The sequence below is a fragment of the Pelodiscus sinensis genome, chromosome 26 (assembly GCF_049634645.1).
Source record: "Pelodiscus sinensis isolate JC-2024 chromosome 26, ASM4963464v1, whole genome shotgun sequence".
Lineage (NCBI taxonomy): Eukaryota > Metazoa > Chordata > Testudines > Trionychidae > Pelodiscus > Pelodiscus sinensis.
Genome location: NC_134736.1, coordinates 19951113 through 19975197, shown reverse-complemented (window position 1 = coordinate 19975197; position 24085 = coordinate 19951113). Strand labels below are relative to the sequence as shown.

Genomic DNA, 24085 nt, shown 5'->3' with positions numbered 1-24085 from the left:
CCTAATGGATAAGGCATCAGCTTCCAGAACATGGGATTATGGGTCTGAGTCCCACTCACACACCCCCTCCTCCACCACAGAGGCTGGAGCGCCAGTGCCATCTTCCTGCTGGTGGGGAAAGAAAGCCCCCAGGGGCACGAACACACTGCCAGAGGCTTTCTCCACTACTCCCACTGGCCAAATTGAGGTCAATGGAAGCATCAGGAGGTGGTGCTTTCACATCCCTCTCATGCCCAGACTTTGTACCCCCATCTTCTTCACACACACACACACACACACACACACACACACACACACACACACCCACCAAGACTCCAGCCAGCTCCTGCACCCTCCCTCCTGGCCAGACTCCTCTGCCTGTCTCCAGGGTCACCACTCCAGGTCAAAGTGTGTGTGGGGGGTGGCTCCACACCATCAGAAAGCGGGGCTGAGGGCAGTCGGTTCTCAGTGCTACTTCCCCCCCAGCTGTGTGCTGGACCTGGTGGCCTCTGGTGTTCTGGTTTAACCTTTTGAGGTTAAATGCTGTGATTTAATGGCCAGGGTGAAGCAATGGGTGAGTCACTTACTGCACTGCAGTTCGTCGCTGTGGTCCCCACAATCGTTCACACCATCGCAGAGCCAGAAGAGTGGCTTGCACCAGCCATTATTGCACTGGAACTGGTTCTCGGTGCAGTCTGAGGAAGGAAGGGGAGCGAAATGATGCATGGTGCCATTGCTCACCTGGAAGATTCACAGCTACAGGCTGGTGTTGGGTTTCAGCCAGTAGCCTTTAAGCAGGTCCTTCTAAATTGGAGATGCACACAGAACACTTTGGACAAGGCCCTACATGCTACAGAGTCCTTCCTGTATCTGTACCCATGGGAGTGGAAGGTACTCAGCAACCTCCCATGCTGGGACCCGTCCTGAGAAAGACACAAGCCAGAACAACTGATTGCACAGGAAGCCCCCGGAGTCAGGGAACACCCAGGAGGATAAAGAACCTTAAGAAGGAGCAACAGGAGTCACTGCAACATCCGATAGGGACAAGATTGGCTAAAACGTCTGGGGCTGAGAAGGAAAATTCTGCAACACCAGGCCATCCCAGTCAGCTCAGCACCTGGCACCAGCCTCACAGATAGCATAGGAAATTGGTGTCCTGAAAATTCCCCAAAGCCTGGCTACCCACACAGATATATTTTATGTAGCCTGTTCACAACGTCTTAATCTGAGCAAGTTATGAGAAGCAGGACTGAGTGGCACCCAGGATGCAACTTCTTTCACTCAGTTTGGGCATCCTCACCTGCCAAGTGTTTGTCCTAGGGGATTCTGGGAAAAATTCAGAGAGCTATCCCATAGAGCCTCAACATGGGAACAAATGCCCAGCAGGCACACATGCCGACGGGCACCAGAAGCACCAGGAGAAATGCTTTCTGGAATGCACTGGAAAAGCTGGGAGGAAGCAAGACCAACCAAACCCATTATAGAAAGTCAACTGTGTTTCAAACTAAACAAGACTCAGCTGGCCATAGTTCCTGAGAGGGCAGTAAACACGTGCAGCGCTGCTGTGCCTCTAACTGGTCAAGCTCAGCAGCGCAGACAGATCTGTGGGAGGGAGCAGAGAAGAACTGGAGAACAGATTTTTCAACATAAGAAAAAAATTCACCTGAAAAGAGCCTCAGATTGAGAGAGCACCCAACACCCACTCATCCCCTCAAGCCAAAGAGAGGTGGCAGTGAGCATCCATGGGCTGACAGGACCCTACTTGTCTCCCAAGGCAGTGGAGTCTAGTCATTTAACACAATGACACCTGACCCAGAGGCTCCAATCTCCTCTCCTGGACTTTAGTCCATGGCTAATGCCATCACCCATGAGTCCAAGAGAAAAATCAATTCACAAACACACATAACAGGAAGGAACTATAAAGAACACTGCAGTGCCCTGGGCATGAGGATACGCCAGACCCCAGGGCATGCAGATGCCAGGTGACTGGGACCCCAAAATGGAATCAGTGAGGATTAAATGGCAGGAAGTCACCCAACGGGCAGTGGTGGGAGGGCAGCTAGTGAATGGAAGTCACCCGTCATTAGCTCGTTGCAGGAAGTATCATAACCATACAAATGGAGGCTCACAAACTTTAAGGGGATTCCAGACTGATCAAACCACTGATTTTTCCTTGTCTATAGTGGGCTGGGGGGAGGAACTGTTTCCGTCAGGAGCTTCCTGATATTTGGTTGGGGCATGGGGTCCTAGCTGACCAGAAGCTAAATAAGAGCCCACAATATAACACTTTCCAAAAGAGCCAACACCATTCTGGGATGCATTAATAGGAGTGTTGGGAGCAAGACATGAGAAATAATTCCTCTTCTCTACTCTGTGCTGATTAGGCCTCAACTGGAGTATTGTGTCCAGTCCTGGGCTCCATATTTCAGGAAAGATGTAGAGAGCAGAGAGAGACTGGACAAAGTCAGAGAAGAGCAACTAAAATGATTAAAGGTCTAGAAAATATGACCTCTGAGGAAAGACCGAAAGAACAGGGTTTATTTAGTCTGGAAAAAAGACAGAGAGGAGATAAAAGCAGCTTTCAAGTACTAAAAGGCTGTTACAACCAGGAGGGAGAAAAATTATTTTCCTTAACCTCTTAGGATAGGACAAGAAGCAATGGGCTTACATTGCAGTAAGGGAGGATTAGGTTGAACATTAACCACCCTGACAGGAAGTTTTTCCTGAACACTAGAATAAGTTGCCTAGGTAGGTTGTGGAATCTCCATCGCTGCAGATATTTAAGAGAGGTTAGATAGTTATCTGTCAGGGATGGTGCTTGGTCCTGCCATGAGTGCAGGGACTGGACTTGATGACATCTCGAGGTTCTTCCCAGTTATACAGTTCCCCAAGCCAGCAGGGCTTGACTTTTCTTCTTGGAAACAAGACGAAAAGTCTGACCCAAACAAAAAGCCACAGCACCAAGAAGCCCTGATCTTTGGACATCCCACGTCTGCACTGTTCAAGATGTTCAGATCAACCCACTCAGCTGGGCGGTGGGATGAAAGTAGCTGCTCTATGGACTTCAGCACCCAGGTCCATTTTCACTCCTGTCCTGTTGAATTACAGGACCCAGCACCAACACCTTTGCATCAGTTGCTACGCATGTAAAGAGCTGGAGCAGCTTGCGTATATCACTTTAAGACTGCAACAGTGCAATTACCCAAACTCTCAGAAGCCTGGAGGGTGGGATCTGCTGGGGGTGCACTCCATGGGCCACATAATTGGCTGCTGGAGCCATCCAGTCAGCCTTGGATTTGTACCCATGTCTAAATTCACCTCCAGCAGGATGGTGGCTCTGATGAGATGATTGCTGGCCCTAGCAATGAAGAAAGGAATTTTCCCACTAAGATCTCTCTTCCTTAGGCTTTATTCTTGCAGGTTTGGATGCACAGATGCTAAGAGACACCCCAATCCGGGCAACTTCCAGTCCTGCAGCTAGACTACCAAGCATGGCCATCAATCCCCAGCCCTGATGCATTAACCCATTCTGCTCAGTTGGGGAGCCCTGAGCAAACCAAGAGTTCCCTCCCACCACAGGGCCCTGCAAAGAGAATCGAAAGGAAGGACTTACTGCAGGAGCGCTCATCGCTGGCATCCGTACAGTCCACCCAGCCATCACAGCGCATAGCATTGTCAATGCAGCGGCCAGTTTTGCAGGTGAACTTGCCAGGACAGGCTGCAGAAGGGAGGGGAAAAGAAAAAGTACAACATGCATGAGCCTTGCCAGTCACCACCAGCTCTTCTAGCATTTGATTTTTGGCATGGCCATTTCTCTATCCATGCATGCTGCACTGAGGTCACATCTGGACTAACATGGGTGAGTGTTCTAGGGATTGAACAACAGTTTAAACAGTTAACTGGTTAAACAACTAAAGTTATAACCTTTAACTGGTTAACTGTTTGCCAGGGTTCCGCCAGCCCAGAGTGGTCTGAGCGGGGGCATCACCTGCCAGGCCAGCACAGCCGGGGATGGAGTCCCACCTGCTTACCTGGCATGGCAGAGGCCCCACCGGCCCACCCAAGCCAAGCCAGAGCAGCTGAGGTCCCACCGGCTCACCCTGGCACAGCTGACAGTAGGGTCCCACCTGTCTGTCCCAATGTACCCAGGACTGGGGTCCCACTGAGTCATCCAGACTGCACTAGCATGGGAGTCCTGCTTGCCTGCCCCAGCACAGCTGGAGCCAAAGTTCTTCTGACCTGCATGGGCTGAGTCAGAAAAGCTGGGTCTGTGGCATTGTCTGCCAGCCCTAGCGTGGCCAGCTGGGTTCAGCCAGGGCTTCTCCTCCCTGCCCGGGCTGGCCATCCAACCAGCTACCTGGTAAGCAGTTGAGTAAGCCTGATACTTACATTTCATCACATCTGTTTCCACCCACTGGACACTTGGCATGAAGAAGCCAAAGTGAGACATTAGGTGAGAACATCATTAGAGACAAGATTCAAACAACAGAGTGGATCCCGATTCAGGCTCCCACAAAGCACAAGTGTATCTGTCCCTCCTGGGCTCAATGAGTCAGTGCACTGAGTGCAGGTCCCTCACACTCCCACAGTTCCATGATTCTATGTCTCCCACTGGTGCTGGGTGCAGAGACAACTACAATCTGCTAATTACTCCCAGTGAACAGGGACTATCCTTTCACTGAAATACTGCCAACGCCTGAGGTCTTGTGTTCTAGCCCCACTGGCGACCGGAGGTGATCTCATTCAATTCCAAGCAGGGTTTCCTTCAGCCCATTCACAGTCTCAACACTCAGTCTGGCTCAGTACTTCCCAGCATTTGGGGCTGTCCAGTTCAAGGCCCATCTTTAACAATAACCTGCATGTACCTCAGAACTGCACTATTTAAAAATGGGACATGAAAATAGATCCCTAGGGAATTCCCAGGGCTTTGTCAGTGAACAATGAATGTGTGCTACCCAATGTACAGGACAACTACAGCAGTAAGCCAAATCTGTGAAGAGTTGTCCTCCCTGAGCTGTGATAGCCCATCTGCCCCAAAACTCATTTCACTGATGGCCCAAGCAACAATTAAACAGATGCCTGCTAGAGGTCAAAGGGCAGAGCAATAACACAACTGTGTCACTTGCTCCTCAGTAGCTAAGAAAATAAACCAAATTCCCCTGAAAGTTTACATCATGTGGATTTCAACTTACGGTCACTGGAATCGTAAGACAGGAACTCTGCGGAGAAGCCAGTGTCTGTGTATGACTGGTCTGAATGGAACCGGACTGTGATTTTGTTGTTAGTACTTGCCACCACAAACTTGGAGCGCTCTCCACAGTACCTGGGGGTGGGGAGAGTACAGATTTAGAAACTGTTACAGTATGGAAGTGAGAGAAAGAGAGACACACACGCACTCATTGGCCCAGGACACCAACAGGTTCTTTTCATTCCCACTTACTCTAAACACTGGGGCTACGTCTACACTGGCCCCTTTTCCGGAAGGGGCATGTAAATTTCACTAGTCGTCGTAGGGAAATCTGCGGGGGATTTAAATATCCCCCGCGGCATTTAAATAAAAATGTCCGCCGCTTTTTTCCGGCTTTTAAAAAAGCCGGAAAAGAGCGTCTAGACTGGCCCCGATCCTCCGGCAAAAGTGCCCTTTTCCGGAGGCTCTTATTCTTACTTCGAAGTAAGAATAAGAGCCTCCGGAAAAGGGCACTTTTTCCGGAGGATCGGGGCCAGTCTAGACGCTCTTTTCCGGCTTTTTTAAAAGCCGGAAAAAAGCGGCAGACATTTTTATTTAAATGCCGCGGGGGATATTTAAATCCCCCGCGGATTTCCCTACGACGACTAGTGAAATTTACATGCCCCTTCCGGAAGAGGGGCCAGTGTAGACGTAGCCAGGCTGACTGCAGTATGGATTAGTGGGGTGGCCATAGCTCCATGCAGGGTGCCAAATTTAGATGCCTCTCCCCCAGCTGCAGAGCTGCAAAGCTGAAACTTTGAATTTCAAAATCAAGATGCTTGCATCAGTGGCAGGTGGGGACCAGGGCCTGTGTGATATGGCCCACGTGAGATATAAGGCCTGCAAAAATCTTGAGAACTGTTAGCAGCAGATGTGTGACACACCTCTTCCCCTCCCACTGAACACTATGGTCATCACATTGCTTTCTTGAGGTCCAGTGGCTGCTGGAGCCACCTGTTGTCTCTTTTTTCATATTCAGATTGTAAGCCCCTTGGGGCACAGACTCTTTTTCCCGTGTGTATACAGCACCTGACACAAAGGGCTCCTGGTCCATGGCAGGAACACCTCAGCAATGCTCTTATTTTTCCATCCATGTGCAGAATAAAATTATTGCATGCACCAAGGTATATGCTATGTGCACCACCAATATAAATACATGCTGCCATCTGTGAAAGACTGTGGGCACTCTTCTAATCAGCAGGGCAGCATTTGAATCTCTGCTGGCATGCTCCCACAATATAACTGTTCCCAAGGGCTAGCAGTACAATTTAGGTCCAAGTTTAGATTTTGATCCCCCACACATTTCCAAAAGCCTTAGCGAGCTGACCCAAGCATTCAACAGACAGTTATGTGGCACTGCAAAGCAGCAAGCAGGTGTTGCTTTCAATTCCATCAGCAAAATAATGGAAAACTTAACATAACCAAGTGGTCCTTGTGGCATATACAGCTGGTCTGGCTTTCGGCACACTGTGCTTTAAATTTCTATTCATCTGCCATTGCGTATTAGTTACAGAAACACAGAGCACACCTCCTCTTCATCATAGCAATGGGCTTTTTCCCTTTTAGAACATTTACTGAGGTTGAAAGCACAGGGCTGTTCATTGTGAGTGATAAAAATCAATCCTATCTGGATCCTAACTGGCATCTGACAGTCTTAAGCTTTGTAGACAGCATCTGATATTCAAAGTCAACTAGAGATACCAAGCTATAGTGACCAGTCTGGGAGCCAGATTTTCACAGCAGCTATAGTGTAACCCTGGGGTGGGTAATAATTTGACAGGGGGGCCACTCTTAAGATTTTTGTAAAGTCCTTGAGGATCACACTCTTCCATGGTATTAATGGAGAAGGTGCAGGGTCTGGGATGGAGGTTGGGTGCAGAAGAGAGCTTGGGATAAGGGACTGGGGTGCAGGGGGGAGAATGGAATCTGGGAGGGAATTTGGGTAGAAGGAGGAAGTTGTGGACTTAGGGCTGGGAACTGGGGTGCAGGTTTTGGGATGTGACCTAGGGCAGGAGATTGGGGTAACAGATCTGGGAGGGGTATGGGTGCACGTGGAGTAGCAGGGCAGGAGTGTGGAGCACAGAGGTTTGCAAGAGGAGGGGCTGGGGTGCAAGAGGTAGGTTCTGGCCAGGAGACATACCACTTAGCAGCCAAATCAGCCTGCTTCCAGAGTGTTTCTGCCTGCTTGGCCATGCTCCTGAGTGAATGAGCAGGAGAGTGGCTGCCTGTCATTCAAACAGGCAGCTCCCATTGGCCAATAGGATTGTGCTAGAGGTGGGAGCAGCATCTGAATCTTCCCCCCTCCTCTCCAGACTCAAAGAGAAAGCACCCTGCAGCCGTGTTTCTAAGTGGTGTGGGGGGCTCCCCACTGTCTCTGCGGGCCGGATCCAGTGGCGTGGTGGGCCGGATGCGGCCCACGGGCTGTATTTCGCCCAGGCTTGGTGTAACTCCACCATTCTCCACAGGACATTGGAAAGGCAGGTCCATGCAGTCCAGTATCCCATCTCCAACAGTGACCAGTGCCAGATGCTTCAAAGGACAGTGCAAGAGCCCAACATTAGGAAGATGTAAGAACCTGCCCCCAAGAAGGTCTCACCCTAATCCTAAATAGTTACTGGCTTAAGCCCCGAAGTAAAGGTTCTCTCTCTTCTGGAGTCTGCTAGGATCTGCTTGTAACAGCTCTGGATATTCTTGTAAACCAGAGAAATGCCCAATCCTATTTAGAATCATTTTTTCCCTCAATAACCCTGTGGCAGAGAGTTCCATTGTCTAATGATGCGTTTCATGAAAAAGATTGTCATTCGACCCGTTTCATTCGCCACCATTAGTTTCATTGACCATACCCCAACCTGTGTCTGAGTCACGCCACAGTGCCCGGCACTTACTTTGCACCACTGATCTCCACATAATCCTTGGTACAAGTATTGACAGGCACGCCAGGTTCCAACACATAAAACAGGTTGAACCGCACCTTCACGTTCTTTGTAGAGGGGACCTGAGAGGGCAAGACAAAAGGCAGTTAAGTCAGCATGGGAACTGGTTTCTCTTCCTTCCTTCTACAGTGACTAAACAGAAAGGGAGCAACCAACTTGCGTGGGAGGATGGACAAGATTTAGGGGGTGGAGCATGAGTCCATGACAAAAGGCCAAAGCAGAACATTCTTGGGCATTTGCCCAGTGCTCTGGGTCTCAGTGGGGGGCATTCTTTTGCCTCTGCAGGTCTTTGAATTCTTGTGCAAGCTGCCAACTGTGTGGAAGCCAGGATTCTGCCACCAGGCTGCAAGCAGTGGCCCTGGCAGGAGCGCAACAGCAGAGCTGGGCCATAAGGAAGGTGGGTAGGAGAACACACTGCACCTGCACAGAAGTGGGAGGGTTTACAAAAGGGGGGAGCATTTCAGGTATTTATGCACAGAGACCTGGCCAGCCATACAGTCAGTCTACCAGCTGTATGCTCTGGCTCAGTGGTCCCCACCATGGTGCCCGCCGGGGCAGTTATGTGCTGCCGCCTAGTGACCAGGGCTGACCCGAGCCATTCTTGCACCTTGTGCCCTGGGCACACAGCACATGCACGGCCCCGCCCCCAGGCTCCCGGTAGCCCCAAAAGGTTGGGGACTACTGGTCTGGATAATTCCCACAAGTTGCCAGGTAAGTCGTATCTTTAGTTCTAGCCACACGGAGCCAGTTGCTGCTAAGGAGTTCCCCATCATCCAGCTGACCTGCTCAGTTTCAGAGAAAAGACATGCATGGTCAGGGAAGCTACCCCCCATCCCCAAGTCCTTCAGAACAAGGATTGAACAAAGCAAATTAGGGAGACATTGAAGGAAGGAGAAATCAAAATAGAAATGGACAAATCAAGTCAGGCCAGGACCCATCTACTTTAGCATCCCATCCCTGAGGGTGGCCACTAGCAGGTGTGTGGTAGAGAAGTACAGGACCATCCACAATGGGGAAAAAAAAAAAATCTACCCAGGGAGAGGTTTTTATTACCTCCCAAACCCAGCAATCAGAGGCTGGCTTGTTCCCTGAGGTCTCTGATGCCCTGTGCAAAGCCACAGCCAATGCTATTGTTCACATAAAACACAGCGGAGAGGATAAGCGTCAACTCTGTGCATCTTGCTAACCTGTTGGCCTCAGCGATCACCAGCTGACCTCCCTGCTGTGGCTTAAACAATGGGCTAAGCTGACCCCAGCAGGCCTCCTGCCTCTACCAAGCCATGACAGGCAGAAAGGTCTGTCCAGCACGCTCACCTCTATGTCCCAGATGCAATCCAAGTTCGGCGGATAGTGGGCCGGAAAATAAGGGGTGGTAAAGGTCCCATTTCCTCCTTTCAAAGTCCCACCACAGGCTAGAAGAGAAGTGGGAAAGGGAAATCAAGATGCTGGGGCTTCCAAAGGCAGCGATGGGCTATTACCAAGGCAGAAACAGACATGCAGAGCAACCTTTAACAAGGTTAAGTTGATCTCTGGAGATCCCAGAGGCCTGGATATGACCCAGGAGACCAGTTAGGTGGTCTTCACATCTAATCCAACATAATTCCTCCCCTCTTTTCCTGAGGGGGCATCATTAAAGAATCCAAGTGCATTGTGGGTAAAACATGAGCTTCGGAGAGCCAGGAAGGGTCAGGGTCTCACGTGCAGTTGGCAGCATCATGACTAGGGCCTGCTCCCACTCCCCCATCTTCATGAGATGGGACTTTCCCGAGCCGCCCCCCCCGCCCCCCACTTACTTTCTTTCTTTGGGAGCTGGAAGAACTCGGCCTTGAACCCAGGGTTCCGCCCCTTGGCGTCAGTTGTCAGCGTGACCAGCATGACGTTCTGGGAGGACAGGAAGGTCAGGTTGTAGGATGGAAAGTAACTGCCACACAGTCTGGGAGGAGGAAGCACAGAGAGCGCTGCACAACAGAACCGAGTGGAGACAAGAGCTCCAGCACTACATTATGCCCTTTTCAGAGCTCAGCACTCCCCTTCGTTTAGTCCCAACCCCACCCCAGAAAAAGCAATCCCAGATTTAAAGAGAGACACCATTAGCTCATTCATATAATAATATCCAAAAGGAAGGTCGTATCGTAATCCCCATTTTACAGTGGGTGACACTGAAGCACAAAGCTGGGACAAAGGGGAGAAATTTATCCAAGGTCTGTAGAAAAGGCAGGAAGAGAACCCACCTCTCTTTGGGTGTCTCTAGACTACAGAGTTTTGTCGACAAATGTGGACTTTTGTGGACAAAACTATACCTGCGTCTACACTACCGCTGAGTTCTGTCGACGCTGGTAAACCTCATTTTACGAGGCATAACGCCTTCTGTCGACAGAGTTTCTGTCGACAGAAGGTGTTATTGCATGTAAACTGTCCTTTGCGTCTACACTACCATGTCGACAAAGCAAGCTGCTTTGTCGACAGAACTCAATGTAGTCTAGACGCTCTTTGTCGACAGAAGTTTTGTCGACAGATACTGTCGACAAAACTTCTGTCGACAGAAGCCTGTAGTCTAGACGTACCCTTTGGGTCCAATCCCCAGCTGTGTCCACTAGGCAATACTGCCCCATCCATTACAGTGGTTCCCTAAATTAGGGTGTGACAGGGTGTACCAGCCCTGCATTGCAAAAGCGGAGCCTAACCAGGCTCACCTGGCTGAAGAAGTCTTGACCCCACAATCCTGCTGGGCATGCTCGGATGACAGCCCAGGTATAAAAGTCTAGGAGGCGGCTTAGCCTGGGTGGTCTGCTGAGGAAGAAGGACGTGCTGCTCAAGCTCCTGCAGGCGAGCCGCCTCTGAGGCCAGACCAGGCGGCCGGCCAGAGGAGGAGCAGCAGACGGATGCTGCCGCAGAGGCCAGTCAACAGAGACCGGACATAGAAAGGCCCAGCTTGGAAGATGCCAGCAATCCTGGACAGGGTAGGAAGTAGCCTAGGGAAGGTAACAGGAGTCCCTGAGAGCTTAGCATATTTTGGGTGGACTCCCCACTGAGCTAGTGGTGGGACATGCCCACCACTGACAGGGCCATGGACTGGGACCCTGTGGAGAGGGAGGGGACACCATCCCGGACTACTGATTTGGCTCTTAGGTCACGTTGCCCTGGTGAAGGGGGCGTTCCTAGAGACTCTGGCCAGTAAGCCACACTGCCCTGCTGAACAGGGTGTCCGCTATAGATTCTGGCCGGGGGGGGGGCTGTACCACCCAGGGAAGAGGCGCTTTGGGGTATAGCCATATCTGTGTTGCAGGAGACATGGGGTGTGATGCCAGGAGGCCCAGGGGCTCTCTGCCCCCTGGGTGAGGGACAAGGGAACTATCCCACAACACATGGAACCCATTACTGGGAGTGGAAGAGTCAGTTCTTCCTCTGGGTCATCAAATAGCATTGAAAGAAACAAAAGCCACTTTCTCTTGTGAGCAACTGCAGTTGTCACTGAAGAAGAGCTCAGTGAAAGCCTGAAAGCGTGACTCACCACCCGAAGCTGGACAAATAGGGTACGTCTAAACTATATGGCTCCATCGACGGAGCCATGTAGATTTGTTGTTTTGGCAAAGTCAAATGAAGCCGCGATTTAAATGATCGCGGCTTCATTTAAATTTACATGGCTGCCGCGCTGAGCCGACAAACAGCTGATCAGCGCGCTAGTCTGGATGCTCCCCTGCCGACATCAAAGCCCTGTTGGCAGGGGAGCATCCAGACTAGCGCGCTGATCAGCTGTTTGTCGGCTCAGCGCGGCAGCCATGTAAATGTAAATGAAGCCGCGATCATTTAAATCGTGGCTTCATTTGACTTTGCCTTTGTGTCTAATCTACATGCCTCTGCCGACATAAATCCAGGTACCTGCACATTCATTGCGTTATTCTCCTGAATGACCAAAACAAAACAGCCAGTTTCACTTGCAGAGGCTTACAGTAATAATATTCAGGTTGCAAACAACTGCAGCGTGATTGTTCAGCAGGCAAAAACCCACTGCTGCCTTTGGAACATGCATTAAAAAGAAGCTTGGGGCTGTCTCTTCGTTCTGTTTGTCTAGTGCCTGCCAAGATGGGGCAGAGCCCAAACTGGGGCTTCTAAGTGCCACCTCAACACAATTCTTATCTTAATCCTCCCAGGAAGAAGGCTTCAAATGACCTATTTATTCAAGAGCTCTCTTGCCACCTTGGTTTCCGCCTTGCAAACTCTCTGCTCCCCCTCCCTTTCCTCACCCCATTCAGTTAGTATTGGGGCTGAGCCCAACACTCTGTTAAATCAGAACTCCAGACTTATGGGATGACTCTGACAGCAGCGCCACTGTGTCCCAGACTCAGTCTCTGCCTTAAAGACTCTGCATTCTACTTTCCTTCAGAGGCTAATTCCAGTAGAGCAGCTTGGGCTGTCAGGACAATTCCTTTGTTATTCAGCACAAGATTACTATGGTTCAGCATCACTGTTACCTATCCCCTTTGCTGCACCCTGAACAATTCCTCTCGCTCCTTGGCATTTAGAATCATAGGATAGGAAGAGATCTCAGGAGTCATTGAGTCCAACCTCTGCCCAAAGCAGGACCAACCCCAACTAAATCATCCCAGCCAAGGCATTGTCAAGCCAGGACTTAAAAACCTCTAGGGATGGAGATTCCACCACCTCCCTAGGTAACTCATCCCAGTGCGTCACTCCCTCCTAGGGAAATAGTTTTTCCTAATGTCCAACATAGACCTCCCCCGCTGCAACGTAAGACCATTGCTTCTCAGTCTGTCAGTCACTGAGAACAGCCTCTCTCCTTCCTCTTTGGAACCCTGCTTCAGGTATTTGAAGGCTGCTATCAAACCCCACTCTCATTCTTCTCTTTTGCAGCCTAAATAATCTCCAGTCCCTCAGGCACTCCTCATAAATCATGTGCTCCAGTCCCCTAATCATTTTTGTTGCCCTGCACTGGTCTTTTTCCAGTGCATCCACATCCTTTCTGTAACGGGGGGGCCCAGAAATGGAGGCAGTACTCCAGATGTGGCCTCACCAGTGACGAGTAAAGGGGAATAATCACTTCTCTAGATCTGCAGGCAATGCTCCTCCTAATGCAGCCTAATATGCCATTAGCCTTCTTGGCTACAGGGGCGCACTGTTGACTCATATCCAGCTTCTCAGCTTCACTGGAATCCCCAGGTCCTTTCCTGCAGAGTTTCTGCTCAGCCAGTCGGTCCCCAGCCTGTAACAATGCTTGGGATTCTTCTGTCCCAAGTGCAGGACTCTGTTGAACCTCATCAGATTTCTTTTGACCCAATTCTCCAATTTGTCCAGGTCACTCTGGACTCTATCCCTGCCCTCCAATGTATCTACCTCTCCCCCTAGCTTAGTGTCATCTGTGAACTTGCTGAGGGTGCAATCCATCCCCTCATCCAGGTCATTAATAAAGATGTTGAACAAAACTGTACCCAGAAGCAACCCTTGGGGCACTTCACTGGATTCCAGTCACCAAGTAGACACCCTTCAGAAGCCTGTGAATGGACACCACCTTCCTTCCCTCCTCCGGAAAGAGGCAGCCCCACCAAAGTCACTCACGTCACCAGGGCATGGGGGTCCACAGGGCTCAGGGAGTTGTAGACCTTGACGACGTCGATCCCAGCATTGCACGGCTCCACATCAAAAGTCTTGAAGGTTAGGCTGATGACAGCGTTTGCATCAGCCCTCAGAACCCAAGTGCAACGAGCGTTGTTCGGGTACGGGCTGTTGGGGAAGCCTGGGGTGGTGAAGCTGGTGATTTCACCTTCCTTGGCATGGAGGGCAAAGTTGCAGCTATCTGCAGAGAGGAGGGCAGAGGAGAAGGCCCAGATGTCAGTGAATGTATCGCAGAAGGGAAAGCAGACACACTGTAAACTGGGAATTCTTGCTTTAAACTGCAAGAGATGAGAAGCACCAAGGTGCATCAGCATCCTCCTTCTTGCCCCCACTAATTTCAGGGATGGGATAAGAGGCCAGGAAGCTCCAACAACTTTTCTTTGTGCACCTTTACATTTCTAAAGACTCCCTGGCATGTACAGCCCAGTTTCTCTGGAAATTGTTACAGAGGAGATGCCTATTGTTCTGAGAGAACACAGTGATGAGTGCAAGTTGTTACTGTTCTAGATAAATAGGAAAAAACTGGGCTACCGATGGCAAAAAACTTGCCACTTAGGATAGGGCCACTTGCTCCTTCTGGATAATCCCCTGGATAGACTCACAGGGAAAGGGGTGGGGGAGAGGGAGTCATGCATTTGGGATCACAGGCATCTGTAGGTTTCTCCTGGCAGTGAATTAAACCCTCCTAGCAAACACAACCACCTTCTTCAGCCCAGACCAGGATGCTCCTACTGGAAAAGAGGAGCACATACAACTCAATTCAGGGGCAATATATGCTGGAAAGAATAAGAGTTACACTTACTGTCCCGTGAAGATTGAACTATATCCGGATCAGCAGCTACAGGAGAAAAACATAATTCATTAGTAACACATTCACTGCACAGATGCCAAGCAAGAAGCAGCCAGCCAGCCTGTGTTTGACAGGGGGAGAGTATCTTCCCCGACAGCAAGAGACAGGGAAGGTAGTCCCCGGACCCCAAAACAAGCAACTCTGGCATTGTGCCTTACATCACAGGAGTGAGGGTCAGGTCTGGCGGCTGTAGAATCCAAGTGACATGCTTCAGCGCTGAGACCTTGCACTTCACTGCATGTATGCACCAGGTCTCGTCCTGAAGGAGGAACTCCAGCTCTCTCCAGCAGCAGAAGGGAAAGGGCTAGGTTTCCCTGCAAGCAACACCTGATTCCAGCTGGGGTTCCCCCTTCATAACCTGGAGCCTGCCCTCAGGATGTAAGCAACTAGTTGACGATCTGATAAGCATAAGCTCATCAGACAGATGAGTAGTGACTCAACTTGTCGCTTCCCCCTCCCTTGCTGCCTCTATCAGAGACAGCAATGGTGGGGAGGGGGGAGGGAAGAGAGAGAACAGGAGCTGGTTCCTCCCAGCACCATCTCCATGGAGGGCAGGGGAGGCAGAGGCATAGTGGGGGGGACCAGGTACGAGCCAGGAATCATGCCTTAACCACCAGGCTCTTAATACATTTGAAAAGGAGACGCACGGAGGAGCGGGGCTGGACATTAGCTGGAATCAACTGTCCTGGCTCATACCTGGTCCCCCTGCTGCGATTCACCCTTTTAAATGTATTAAGGGCCAGGTAGCTCTTAATATATTTAAAAGAGATAGAGCCACAACAGGATTAGCTCCCAGAGCTAACCCCACTGTGGCTCTGCAGTTTCCCCCCTTATCGACTAGCCGATGGTAATTCCGTCGATTAGTAAATTAAATGCAGTTTAACCCTGCTTAGGGTTGGGGGAGTCCCAGCCAGTCCCAGTACCCAGGCCCATCACACCCAGCCGAGGGAACATGAGCTCTCAAGCCAAAAAATAAATTCCCATTTAAGAGTGCTTCCCCCCACTCCCAGCAAGCTTATGGCAAAGCTCAGAGCAGAACAACTCCCAGGCCTCTAAGCATGGATCTCTTCCACCTCCCAAAAAAGCCTGCAGAGCTAGAATCCCCAGGGGAATATGGCTGTTCCCTGACCCTGGGGAGAAGGGCAATGGAGGCAGGACTCACGGAAAGCAACAATCGATTTGACTTGCAGCATCAGGTTCCGTGACTTGTACTCCACTGTTTGGATCAGGCTCTGCTTGTCAGCCATGGCCTTGTCGAAGGCCTCAGCCTTGTAGGCCGGGATGATGAACTCTGACCAGTAATAGGCGATGACACTGCCTTCACTGCAGGGGGAAAGGGAGAAAAGATACTGACAGTGTGCAGATGCCAGGGAATAGGGGGACAGGATCCAAAAACTCAGGCTCACTGACTTTAAGGTCAGAAGGGACCCTCATGACCCTCTGCACGTCACGGGCCAGAGTCACACAACTGCTCCTGTAACAGACCCTCCTGTAACAGAGGGTGTCTGGCTGAGGTATTGACACCCTCAAATCAAGTTACTGTGAGCCCACCATTTACTCTAGTTTAAACACACAAGTGACTCAGGCCCCACTCTGCAGAGGAAGGTGAAAAAGATCCTCCAGGGTTTCTCAATCTAACCCACAGGAAAATTCCTTCCTCATCCCAAATACAGTGACCAGTATGTGAGGGAGACCCGTCAGCCAGACACCTGAGAGAGAATTCCCTGTAGTAACTCCGCATCTCCCAAACTCCTGTCCCATCTCCAGAAGCCAGTGTTATTTGCCAGCAGCAGTTGTAGGCTGGCTACATACCATCCCACCATCCCCTCAAAGCCAGCAATCTCAGTCTTGAGCCTGTTTTCTCTTATTTGCTCCCTTTGGGATGCTGTTCCAGAACTTGCTTCTCTAATGGTTAGAAACCTTCCTCTAACTTCAAGTCTACACTTGCTGATGGCCAGTTTAAAGCCATTTGTTCTAGTGCTAGTATGGGTGCTCACCTTCAATAACTCCTCACTGGCATTTAAGCTTCTGCTGTATTTATGGTGAGTGCTCTTTTAGTTCAGTTAATGCAAACCACGCTCCTCGTGTCTCCTCTCCTAGGGAGGTTCTCCATTCCCCGATCATCCTGCTCGCCCTGCTCCACACCTGGACCAGTCTGAATTCAGAGCCCAGGAGTGGAGGCTGCAGGGAAGGAGGGTGCTCAGCTCACCTCTTGCTCAGCCTGGTTCTATGGCTCCTGGGGCAGGTGGTGAGCTGAACAGACAGGATGAATATGGCTTTGCCAGAAGATGTGTTCCGGGAAGAGCCCTGCCAGAGTGAGTCACCCCGTAGAGAGTCTGCCCCTCAATACCACAACTAGGCCCATCACAGACCAATGCCCCTTCATTTTGTCTGGTGCTACATTCCTGAGGCCTCCAATTGAGAAGCAATGTGTTAGAAAGACGACTTATTGCAATGGGTTACAACCACTCTTGCTCTCAATCTAAAACAAAAGGCAGCTGCACCAGAGACCTGCTGTCTAGGCATGGGGGAAGCCCAGGGGTATTGCTGCAGTGAGGTGGGGCTGTCTCTCAATACCCTAGGAAAGGTGAGTTTTTACCTCCCCCCTAATTTCTAGAGCGTACCAGCTCCCTGCTCCCAGGACCCAACACTAGGGATGCTGCACCCACCTGAATGCTGTTATGACTGTCTCCTTGTGATAAGGGCCAATGTCTTGGTTATTTTTATAAATCTCTTCAATCTAAAAAAAAAGGGGGGGGAGGAGGGGGAGACACACACATTAACAGAGAAAAGCACTGAAACAAATCAGGAGCAATTCAATTCCTAGCAGGTCTGGATATTAGAAGGACAGAGTCAGTTTAAACCAACCAACAAGCAAGCAAGCAAGCAAGCAAGCAAGCAAGCAAGCAAACAAACCACACACACACACACACAAAACAAAGCACCTAACCTCACAGCCAAAGTTTGCAAGCCTGGGAACCTACACAAGGCTCCAGAGTCCTTATTTAGGCACTTCCAAAGTCTCAGAAAGGAACTTCAGTATGAGGTGATCCTTCAACAATTGGATGTAGAGGAAGGGGTGTTGGTACCTGAGGAACAGGGTCCTACACAGCTGGCGCCATGACCCCTTTCCACAGCCCTGAGCTTGGGTGGACACATAGAAGCCTGTTACTGAAGCCAGGCAAAAGGATCAGGGTAGAAAGCGCCACGTGGGCTGCAGGGCATAGTGCAGGACCAAGCACCACAGACAAGTTCTGCGGTGGAAGACAGTGGAGCTGAGTGAGTGAGTCCCTTACCGTGTGCTGCACCTTCTTGGAGAGCGCAGCAAACTGTGGGGAGCTGGAGTTCTCATAGGCATCAATGAAGTTCCAGTTCTGAATCACGAGGTGGCCATTGTAAACCTTCTGGATGGGAGCTCTCCGATCTGGGAAACGCCAAGTCAGAAAGAGAAGGGATGTCTGTGTGGCAGTCAGAGCAAGGGAGCCTGGGAGATGAGTATCCCCCATTTCCTGCACCAAGGAATTCGCAGCCCAGGCACATCAGTGGGTTGAATTGGTTTTACGAAGTGAGGTTCTTGGGTCTGGCCCAAATTCTGAAGCAGGGCTTACAAAGGGCAGGGGCAGAGCTGGGAAGAGAACCCAGGAGTCCTGGTAGCCAGCCTCTGACTCTAACCACTGGAAAACCACCACATGCTGAGCTATGGAGCTATGGCCAGAACGTCACCAGATGATCTAGTCTGACAACAGGCGTTTAGTCACATACAGCCACATGGGCATCAAAGTGCAGCCCAGAGGAGACTCGAATGCTGCATGCCAGAGGCAGGAAAGAGGAGGGGCTGGGATGCTCCAGTGCCAGATACCCACGGAATGGCCCCCCATTTTCACCCACAGTACCTCGTGAGTCAGTCACCAAGGAGCCACCAACGAGGGGAATGCCAGGCAGGACCGGCTGCTGCACCTGCCTCCCAGGCAGGGCAACTGAGTTGTGCTGGACAGACCAAGCAGAGAGGTGGCCAGCTTTGATTGCAAGCACGGATTCTTCCTTGGTGTTTATGCAGGGGCCGAAACAATGGGGCCCCTGGATCCAAAAAGTAGCAAACATCATCTCTGGGCAGCTCATTTAGGAGCAGGTGTGGTAATTAAAGCCCTCAGATCCAGGGCTGCCACGCCCCACACTCACATTTGAAGTGCCACACCAGGAGGCCCACCATCAGGGAGATGAGCAGGAAGATGAGCAGCACAGCAGTCACCACCATCCAACGCTTTGGGCCGCGCTTCTCCACCTTCTTGGCATTCATGGTGGGGAGGAACTCCACCACCTCCTCCATGCCGTTCATGTCCTGGGAAGGGGAGCAGAAGACACAGGGTGAGAGCCCATTGCTACAGGCCCACCACGCCCCATTGCCAGAGCTTCTGAATGCAGTGGGACAGGAGTGGAACTCTAGAGCTGTGGGTTCTAGTCCTGGTTCCCCTCAGAAAAAGTGAAGGGCAACCAAAGACAGAGAGTGGGCCCTTGGCCCCCCCAGTGCTCTTCTTCCCCATGCATCTCTTGCACCCTGGGGCATTGGAGCCGCACACGTCCGACTCCTCCTGCTTCTTCCCAGCACATTTGGAATGATGCAAATCACCTGATTTGTGCTCCATGCCTGCTCCTCCCCAGAGCTGGAACATTGTGAATCAGCTGTGTGCAGTTGCACAGGCTCTTTAAGGGAGCAGGAGTAGTGCAGATGGAGCATGAATCAGGCAATTAATGTACTCAAATGCTGGGAATAGGGTTGCCAGATGGTTGAAACAAAAATACCGAACACCCATCCCCCTCCCCCTCAAAAAAAGCCACCAGGAAAAAATTCTGTTGAAGAAAAAAAAAGGGGGGGGGGGGGGAGGGACCAAAGTTGAGAAAAAAATTTAGCATAAAACAGCATGTCCCCTTTAAGACTGAGTGCAGGGATAGGAACAAGGGAGCGGTTGAGCACTAAGACTCAGAGTCATTGCTTCCCCATGGTCTTTTGCCAGCAGCCATTTTATGCCAGCAGCCTTGCGGAATCAGGTAAGCATGGGGTCGCGGGGGCTGAAGGAGTTGGGGGCCGGCCAGGTGCTGAGTGTTTGTAGCATTGTCAGGTGCCCAGATTTTCGCCTCCTGGATGGGGGAGGAAGAAAAAAACAAAAAAACAAAAAACCAGAAAATATTGGACATCTTAGGTGTCCAGTATTTTCTGAATTTTTTTTTACCGGACAGGAAGTGAAAATACCGGACTGTCTGGATGAATACCGGACACCTGGCAACCCTAGCTAGGAAGAGAAGTAGGAAGTACAGGGCTCCGGTGCCCCAGCGTGCGAGAGGTGCATGGGAGAAGACGGGGTCCATGGGCCACAGGTTGTCCACCACTGTCTCAGAGCCTCAGTGAAGCACTAGAAGACCCTGTTCTCTAATTTATTTATTAACCAATGTCTTTAATTAGGAAGTTTCAACAGGTCGATAACTTTACTGACACAGAGACCAGACAAAGCATTAATTGTTACAACAGCCAACAGTTCTACCTAGGGAAACAATAATATAATTCCTGGATCTCGCTGGTCAATACGGTGTTCTCTTGGACCCTTCCCCCCACATCTCATTTCAGTAATGATCCCTGGGCAGTGCCACAGCAGTTGTGGAAAATGCTCCCTCACCACTGATGGGGGTGTATTTTAACCTCCTCTCCTAGCCCACCTCAATGCTGGAAACCTGAGCTCTGTTCTGCACTCAGCACTTTCTCCCCAAGATCCTCCATCTTGTCGCAGCAGTGCTACTACTGCGGAGAGTTCAAGGACCCCCCATGCAATAATACAACCCATCATTAAAAAGGTCACTCGCTAGCACTGCAGGGATAACATTGACGTGATCCTTGCTGAAATATGCCTACAACCACTAGGGCCCAAGAGAACACGAATACCCTATCAGATCCACTCTGCCAGAAAATCAAGCAGTTAACTCCATTATAGCTGTATTAGAAGACTTACCAGGCATTGCTGTCCCCAGCTGGCACTCGCTTCCTAGTGTGGTTGCCCCGGGTGGTCACTCTGCAGTATAGCTGTCCCCTGCGCTCACTGCCCCCAGCCATGACTGTGCATTATCGCATCCCTCCTCTCTGCCCCTTCCCTTTCCATGTTATGGAAAACTGCTATTCCAGGCACTTCCCATTTTCCTGGCACAACCAAACCCTGACCTTGCTTTAAGTTAGGAGAAGGGGAAGCTGCATACCAAACTGGTGGTCCTAGCTCTTACTGTTTAGGAGAAGTTCTTGAACAAATGGACTTGCAGAGACACAGACAGGTGGTTCTAAAATATATACAGAAATGAGAACTTTGTCTTCAAGCTAATGAAACTAATAGGAAGTTATGCAAAACAATTTTGCAATATGCTTGCATCACATACAGCATGGTGCATATTGCAATATGCACCAAACTATAAATAACTTGTAACACTTCCTCGGGAGCAGGAAAGTCAAGGTGCTTCTTGGGTTGCAGAAGCTCCAGAATTCACAAAAATTCAAGTCTATCCAATGCCAATTCAAGGAAATCAAAAGTGAAACCAGAACAAGTGTATGAACCCATCAGTCAGGAGCTGTGGTTGTGCAAAGAGAGACCAAAGAAATGTAGAAGGTGTGATACATGTGACCACTAAAGCACTCAGAGGGGGATGGAAAAAAGTGAAAATAGTGATTACCACAGGGAACCAGGAGTAGGATCCCTGGCCTTTGTCACCTGCTTTCTTAGTGATTTTGGCAAGTTACTCACACTCACCGGGCAATGGGATCGCCACGACAGCATCGTGAGTTTGAGAGAGATGGTTGTAAAGTGCTTTGAAATTCTTGGTTGAAAGAGACTACAGTCTTGAAATATGTTCTAGGTTCAGAGAGACACTCATGCCATAAATTCCAACAAGAACTCATGTGGGATGCTGGGAGAGCACAAAGGAGCGCACTAATCGAGAGCACAGAACCACAGTAGACAGATACTCCATTAGGGCGTGGGTGCCATATGGAGCCGGAGTGGTTCCTTGAGCTCTGTCCATATGAGCAGGCTGCACTGTAATAGCAGGAAGTCAGAGCACTCTCATCCTGTCTCCATTCCGGCTTCCAGCCTGCACATAAAATCACCACCAGCCTGTGCAGAAGACAGAGCTTCCGCCGGGGCCTGACTGAGATGGCAAAACAAACCCCCATGGGCATTAAGGACTATCCCAAACCTCACCACTTCCTGCTTCAAGTTCCAGGCACAACTCTTCAGCCTGCCGCCTCCAATGCGCACAGAGCTGCATGGGGATGAACAAGCCCCAAACAAAACTGGATGAGAGAGACAAGAGACCAGAGGACAGATGCTAGTTATTCATAGCTGGTTATCAGGGACACTAGGAATGTATAGCAGCAGATGCAGAATAGAAGAGCACTAGTAGTAGCAAAATTTGCTAGCATATTGCACCCTCTCTTAGCTGGGGAAACCAAGGCACTGAGGGGCAATGTGACTTGTCAGGCAATAGCAAGGCTGTGATTTGAGCCCTCCCAGTGCCAGTCATTAGACATCACTGTTTCTGCCATTTGCCGATAGATATTCATACAGGGATCTCCTACCCAAGAAGAGGACACCAAGAGTTAAGCTATGAATTTTTTCAGCCTACATTTAAGCCAAGTCTTTGAGCAACCCACCCCACAGTAGCTCAGCAAACCAGCTGAATCATTCTTGGGTTCACACATGCCAAAGGAATGCCACACAGATGCACGCCAGAGCAGGGTCAAGGAGCAGAAAGGTTCCTGTACATGGAAGACCTCTGGGGCCTGACTCAGCTGCAGCATGAATAGACAGAAACTGAAAGGCTGCAGAGAGGCGTTGCTGAACTTGGTGTCACATACCAGGAGAGTTTCAGTAATACACAGAGCGTTTCACTCTCACACTCCCTGCCTCCAGCTCGTCTCACCCACGCACCTGCAGGAAGTAACTCAGCCAGGCCACCAAAGGGCCCTGAAACAGCCTGTGAATTTCCTTCTGAGATTACAGAAAGAGGGGGACAGAGAGGAACAAGTGGGCATGGGCTATGTCCTGCATCTCGCTTCGCTTTCTCCTCAGCCCCAGGTCAAGCGGAGGTTGCACCCACTCCATACGCTGAGCCACTGAAGCAAGGAGGAGCCTGGTTTTACTCTTGCTGTGTTCCCTGTTATATACTGATCTCTACCCAAGCCTGCACACTCCAGAGGGCATGGCAAGAGATCTAAGCCTTAGCCCTGCAGTCTAGATTGGGGTGGGTATTAATTTTTGATGGGGAGGCCACTCCAAGATTTGTAAATGGTTAAGGACCACACTTTTCTATGGAGGGGGTGTGGGGTCTGTGATGGAGGTCAGATGCAAGAGAGCTTGGGATAGGGGACTGGGGTGCAGGAGAGGGTATGGGGTCTCAGAGGAAGTTTGAGTGAAGTAGGGGGTAGTGACTAGAAGCAGGAAGTTGAGGTGCAGGGTCCAGGAGGGGGTTTGGTTGCAGAAGAGGATTCTAGCCCGGGGGAGGGATGTAGCAGGGATGGCAGGGAGTTGGGGTGCAGGAGCAGGTGGGGTGCCAGAGGCATGCTCTGGCCAGGAGACGCTTACCTAAGCAGCTCCTAGCCAGCAGCACTCTCAAGCAGGCTTCCCTGCCTGCCAGCAGCCACAGACCGCTTTGTTTCATGGCTCTGTGCTGCGGGGAAGCGTGGCATGCTAACCCCGCCTCCAGCAAAATTGCTCAGCTCCTATGGCTAGGGGTGGGAACAGCGTGCAAAGCCTCTCCCACTTCCCCTTGCAGCACACAGCCACAGGAGCAGCCAGTCGCTTTGAGGGGGAGGCTGCATTAAAAGGCTTGTGGGGCCAGATCTGACCCATGCACCATATCTTGCCCATTGTTGCTCTAGACCAGTGTTTCCCAATTTTAAATGCCCAGAGGGAGTGAACAGAACAAGGAATCAGGCACTGTCAGAGGACAGAATACTGAGCTAGATGGACCTTTGGTCTGACTCAGTCTGGCTGTTTTTATGTAATGGTAAGGCAGGGGTGAAGCAGCTTGCACTTCTGTGCCTCATGTTATAGACACTGTGATGGGGCACTTTCACCAGCTCCCATGCAATGAATGCTCAATGGAAGGATTTTAGCCCCCCCCCCCCCCCCCCCCCAAGTACATTCAGTTCAGGCACTGGAAGCAGATTCTCCTGTTCCAATCTTGGCTTTATAGCTCTCTCTGCTTATGGTCAGAAGTCCGCTGTAGCTATTGTGCAATCTGTGGGCTGGTTTCATTTGATCTGATTTCTCGATGCTACCTGACAACTCAGCTTTTAACAGGACTGGGAACATTCTGCTAGACACGCTATAGATGGATTGGTCTGCCATTGGTGGGGTGTCATGTCAATTTCTGGGCAGCCTGGCAAGGCACCAAGCCCTATTCACCCTTCACACCACTTCCCTGACATAA

General features: G+C 50.6%; 1 protein-coding gene across 3 annotated transcripts in view; it reads right to left on the bottom strand.

Annotated features, from left to right (window-relative positions):
* LOC142820461 (suppressor of tumorigenicity 14 protein homolog) overlaps positions 1-24085 on the bottom strand; it is a 50193-nt gene that overhangs the window by 10059 nt on the left and 16049 nt on the right. Inside the window, exons 1-13 of one of the 3 annotated variants that reach the window (XM_075909310.1) lie at positions 23236-23352; positions 18800-18959; positions 17917-18044; positions 17290-17360; positions 15783-15943; positions 14573-14608; positions 13714-13951; positions 9933-10072; positions 9454-9551; positions 8092-8201; positions 5172-5302; positions 3593-3697; positions 567-674 (exon numbers count right to left, since the gene is read on the bottom strand). In XM_075909310.1, the coding sequence (XP_075765425.1) occupies positions 567-674; positions 3593-3697; positions 5172-5302; positions 8092-8201; positions 9454-9551; positions 9933-10072; positions 13714-13951; positions 14573-14608; positions 15783-15943; positions 17290-17360; positions 17917-18044; positions 18800-18956 (1483 nt within the window). In that variant the 5' untranslated portion in view covers positions 18957-18959; positions 23236-23352. Of the gene's footprint in view, positions 1-566; positions 675-3592; positions 3698-5171; positions 5303-8091; positions 8202-9453; positions 9552-9932; positions 10073-13713; positions 13952-14572; positions 14609-15782; positions 15944-17289; positions 17361-17916; positions 18045-18799; positions 18960-20619; positions 20930-23235; positions 23353-24085 lie in introns of those variants that run through there. The other 2 variants (XM_075909309.1, XM_075909308.1) reach the window with 2 other exon arrangements.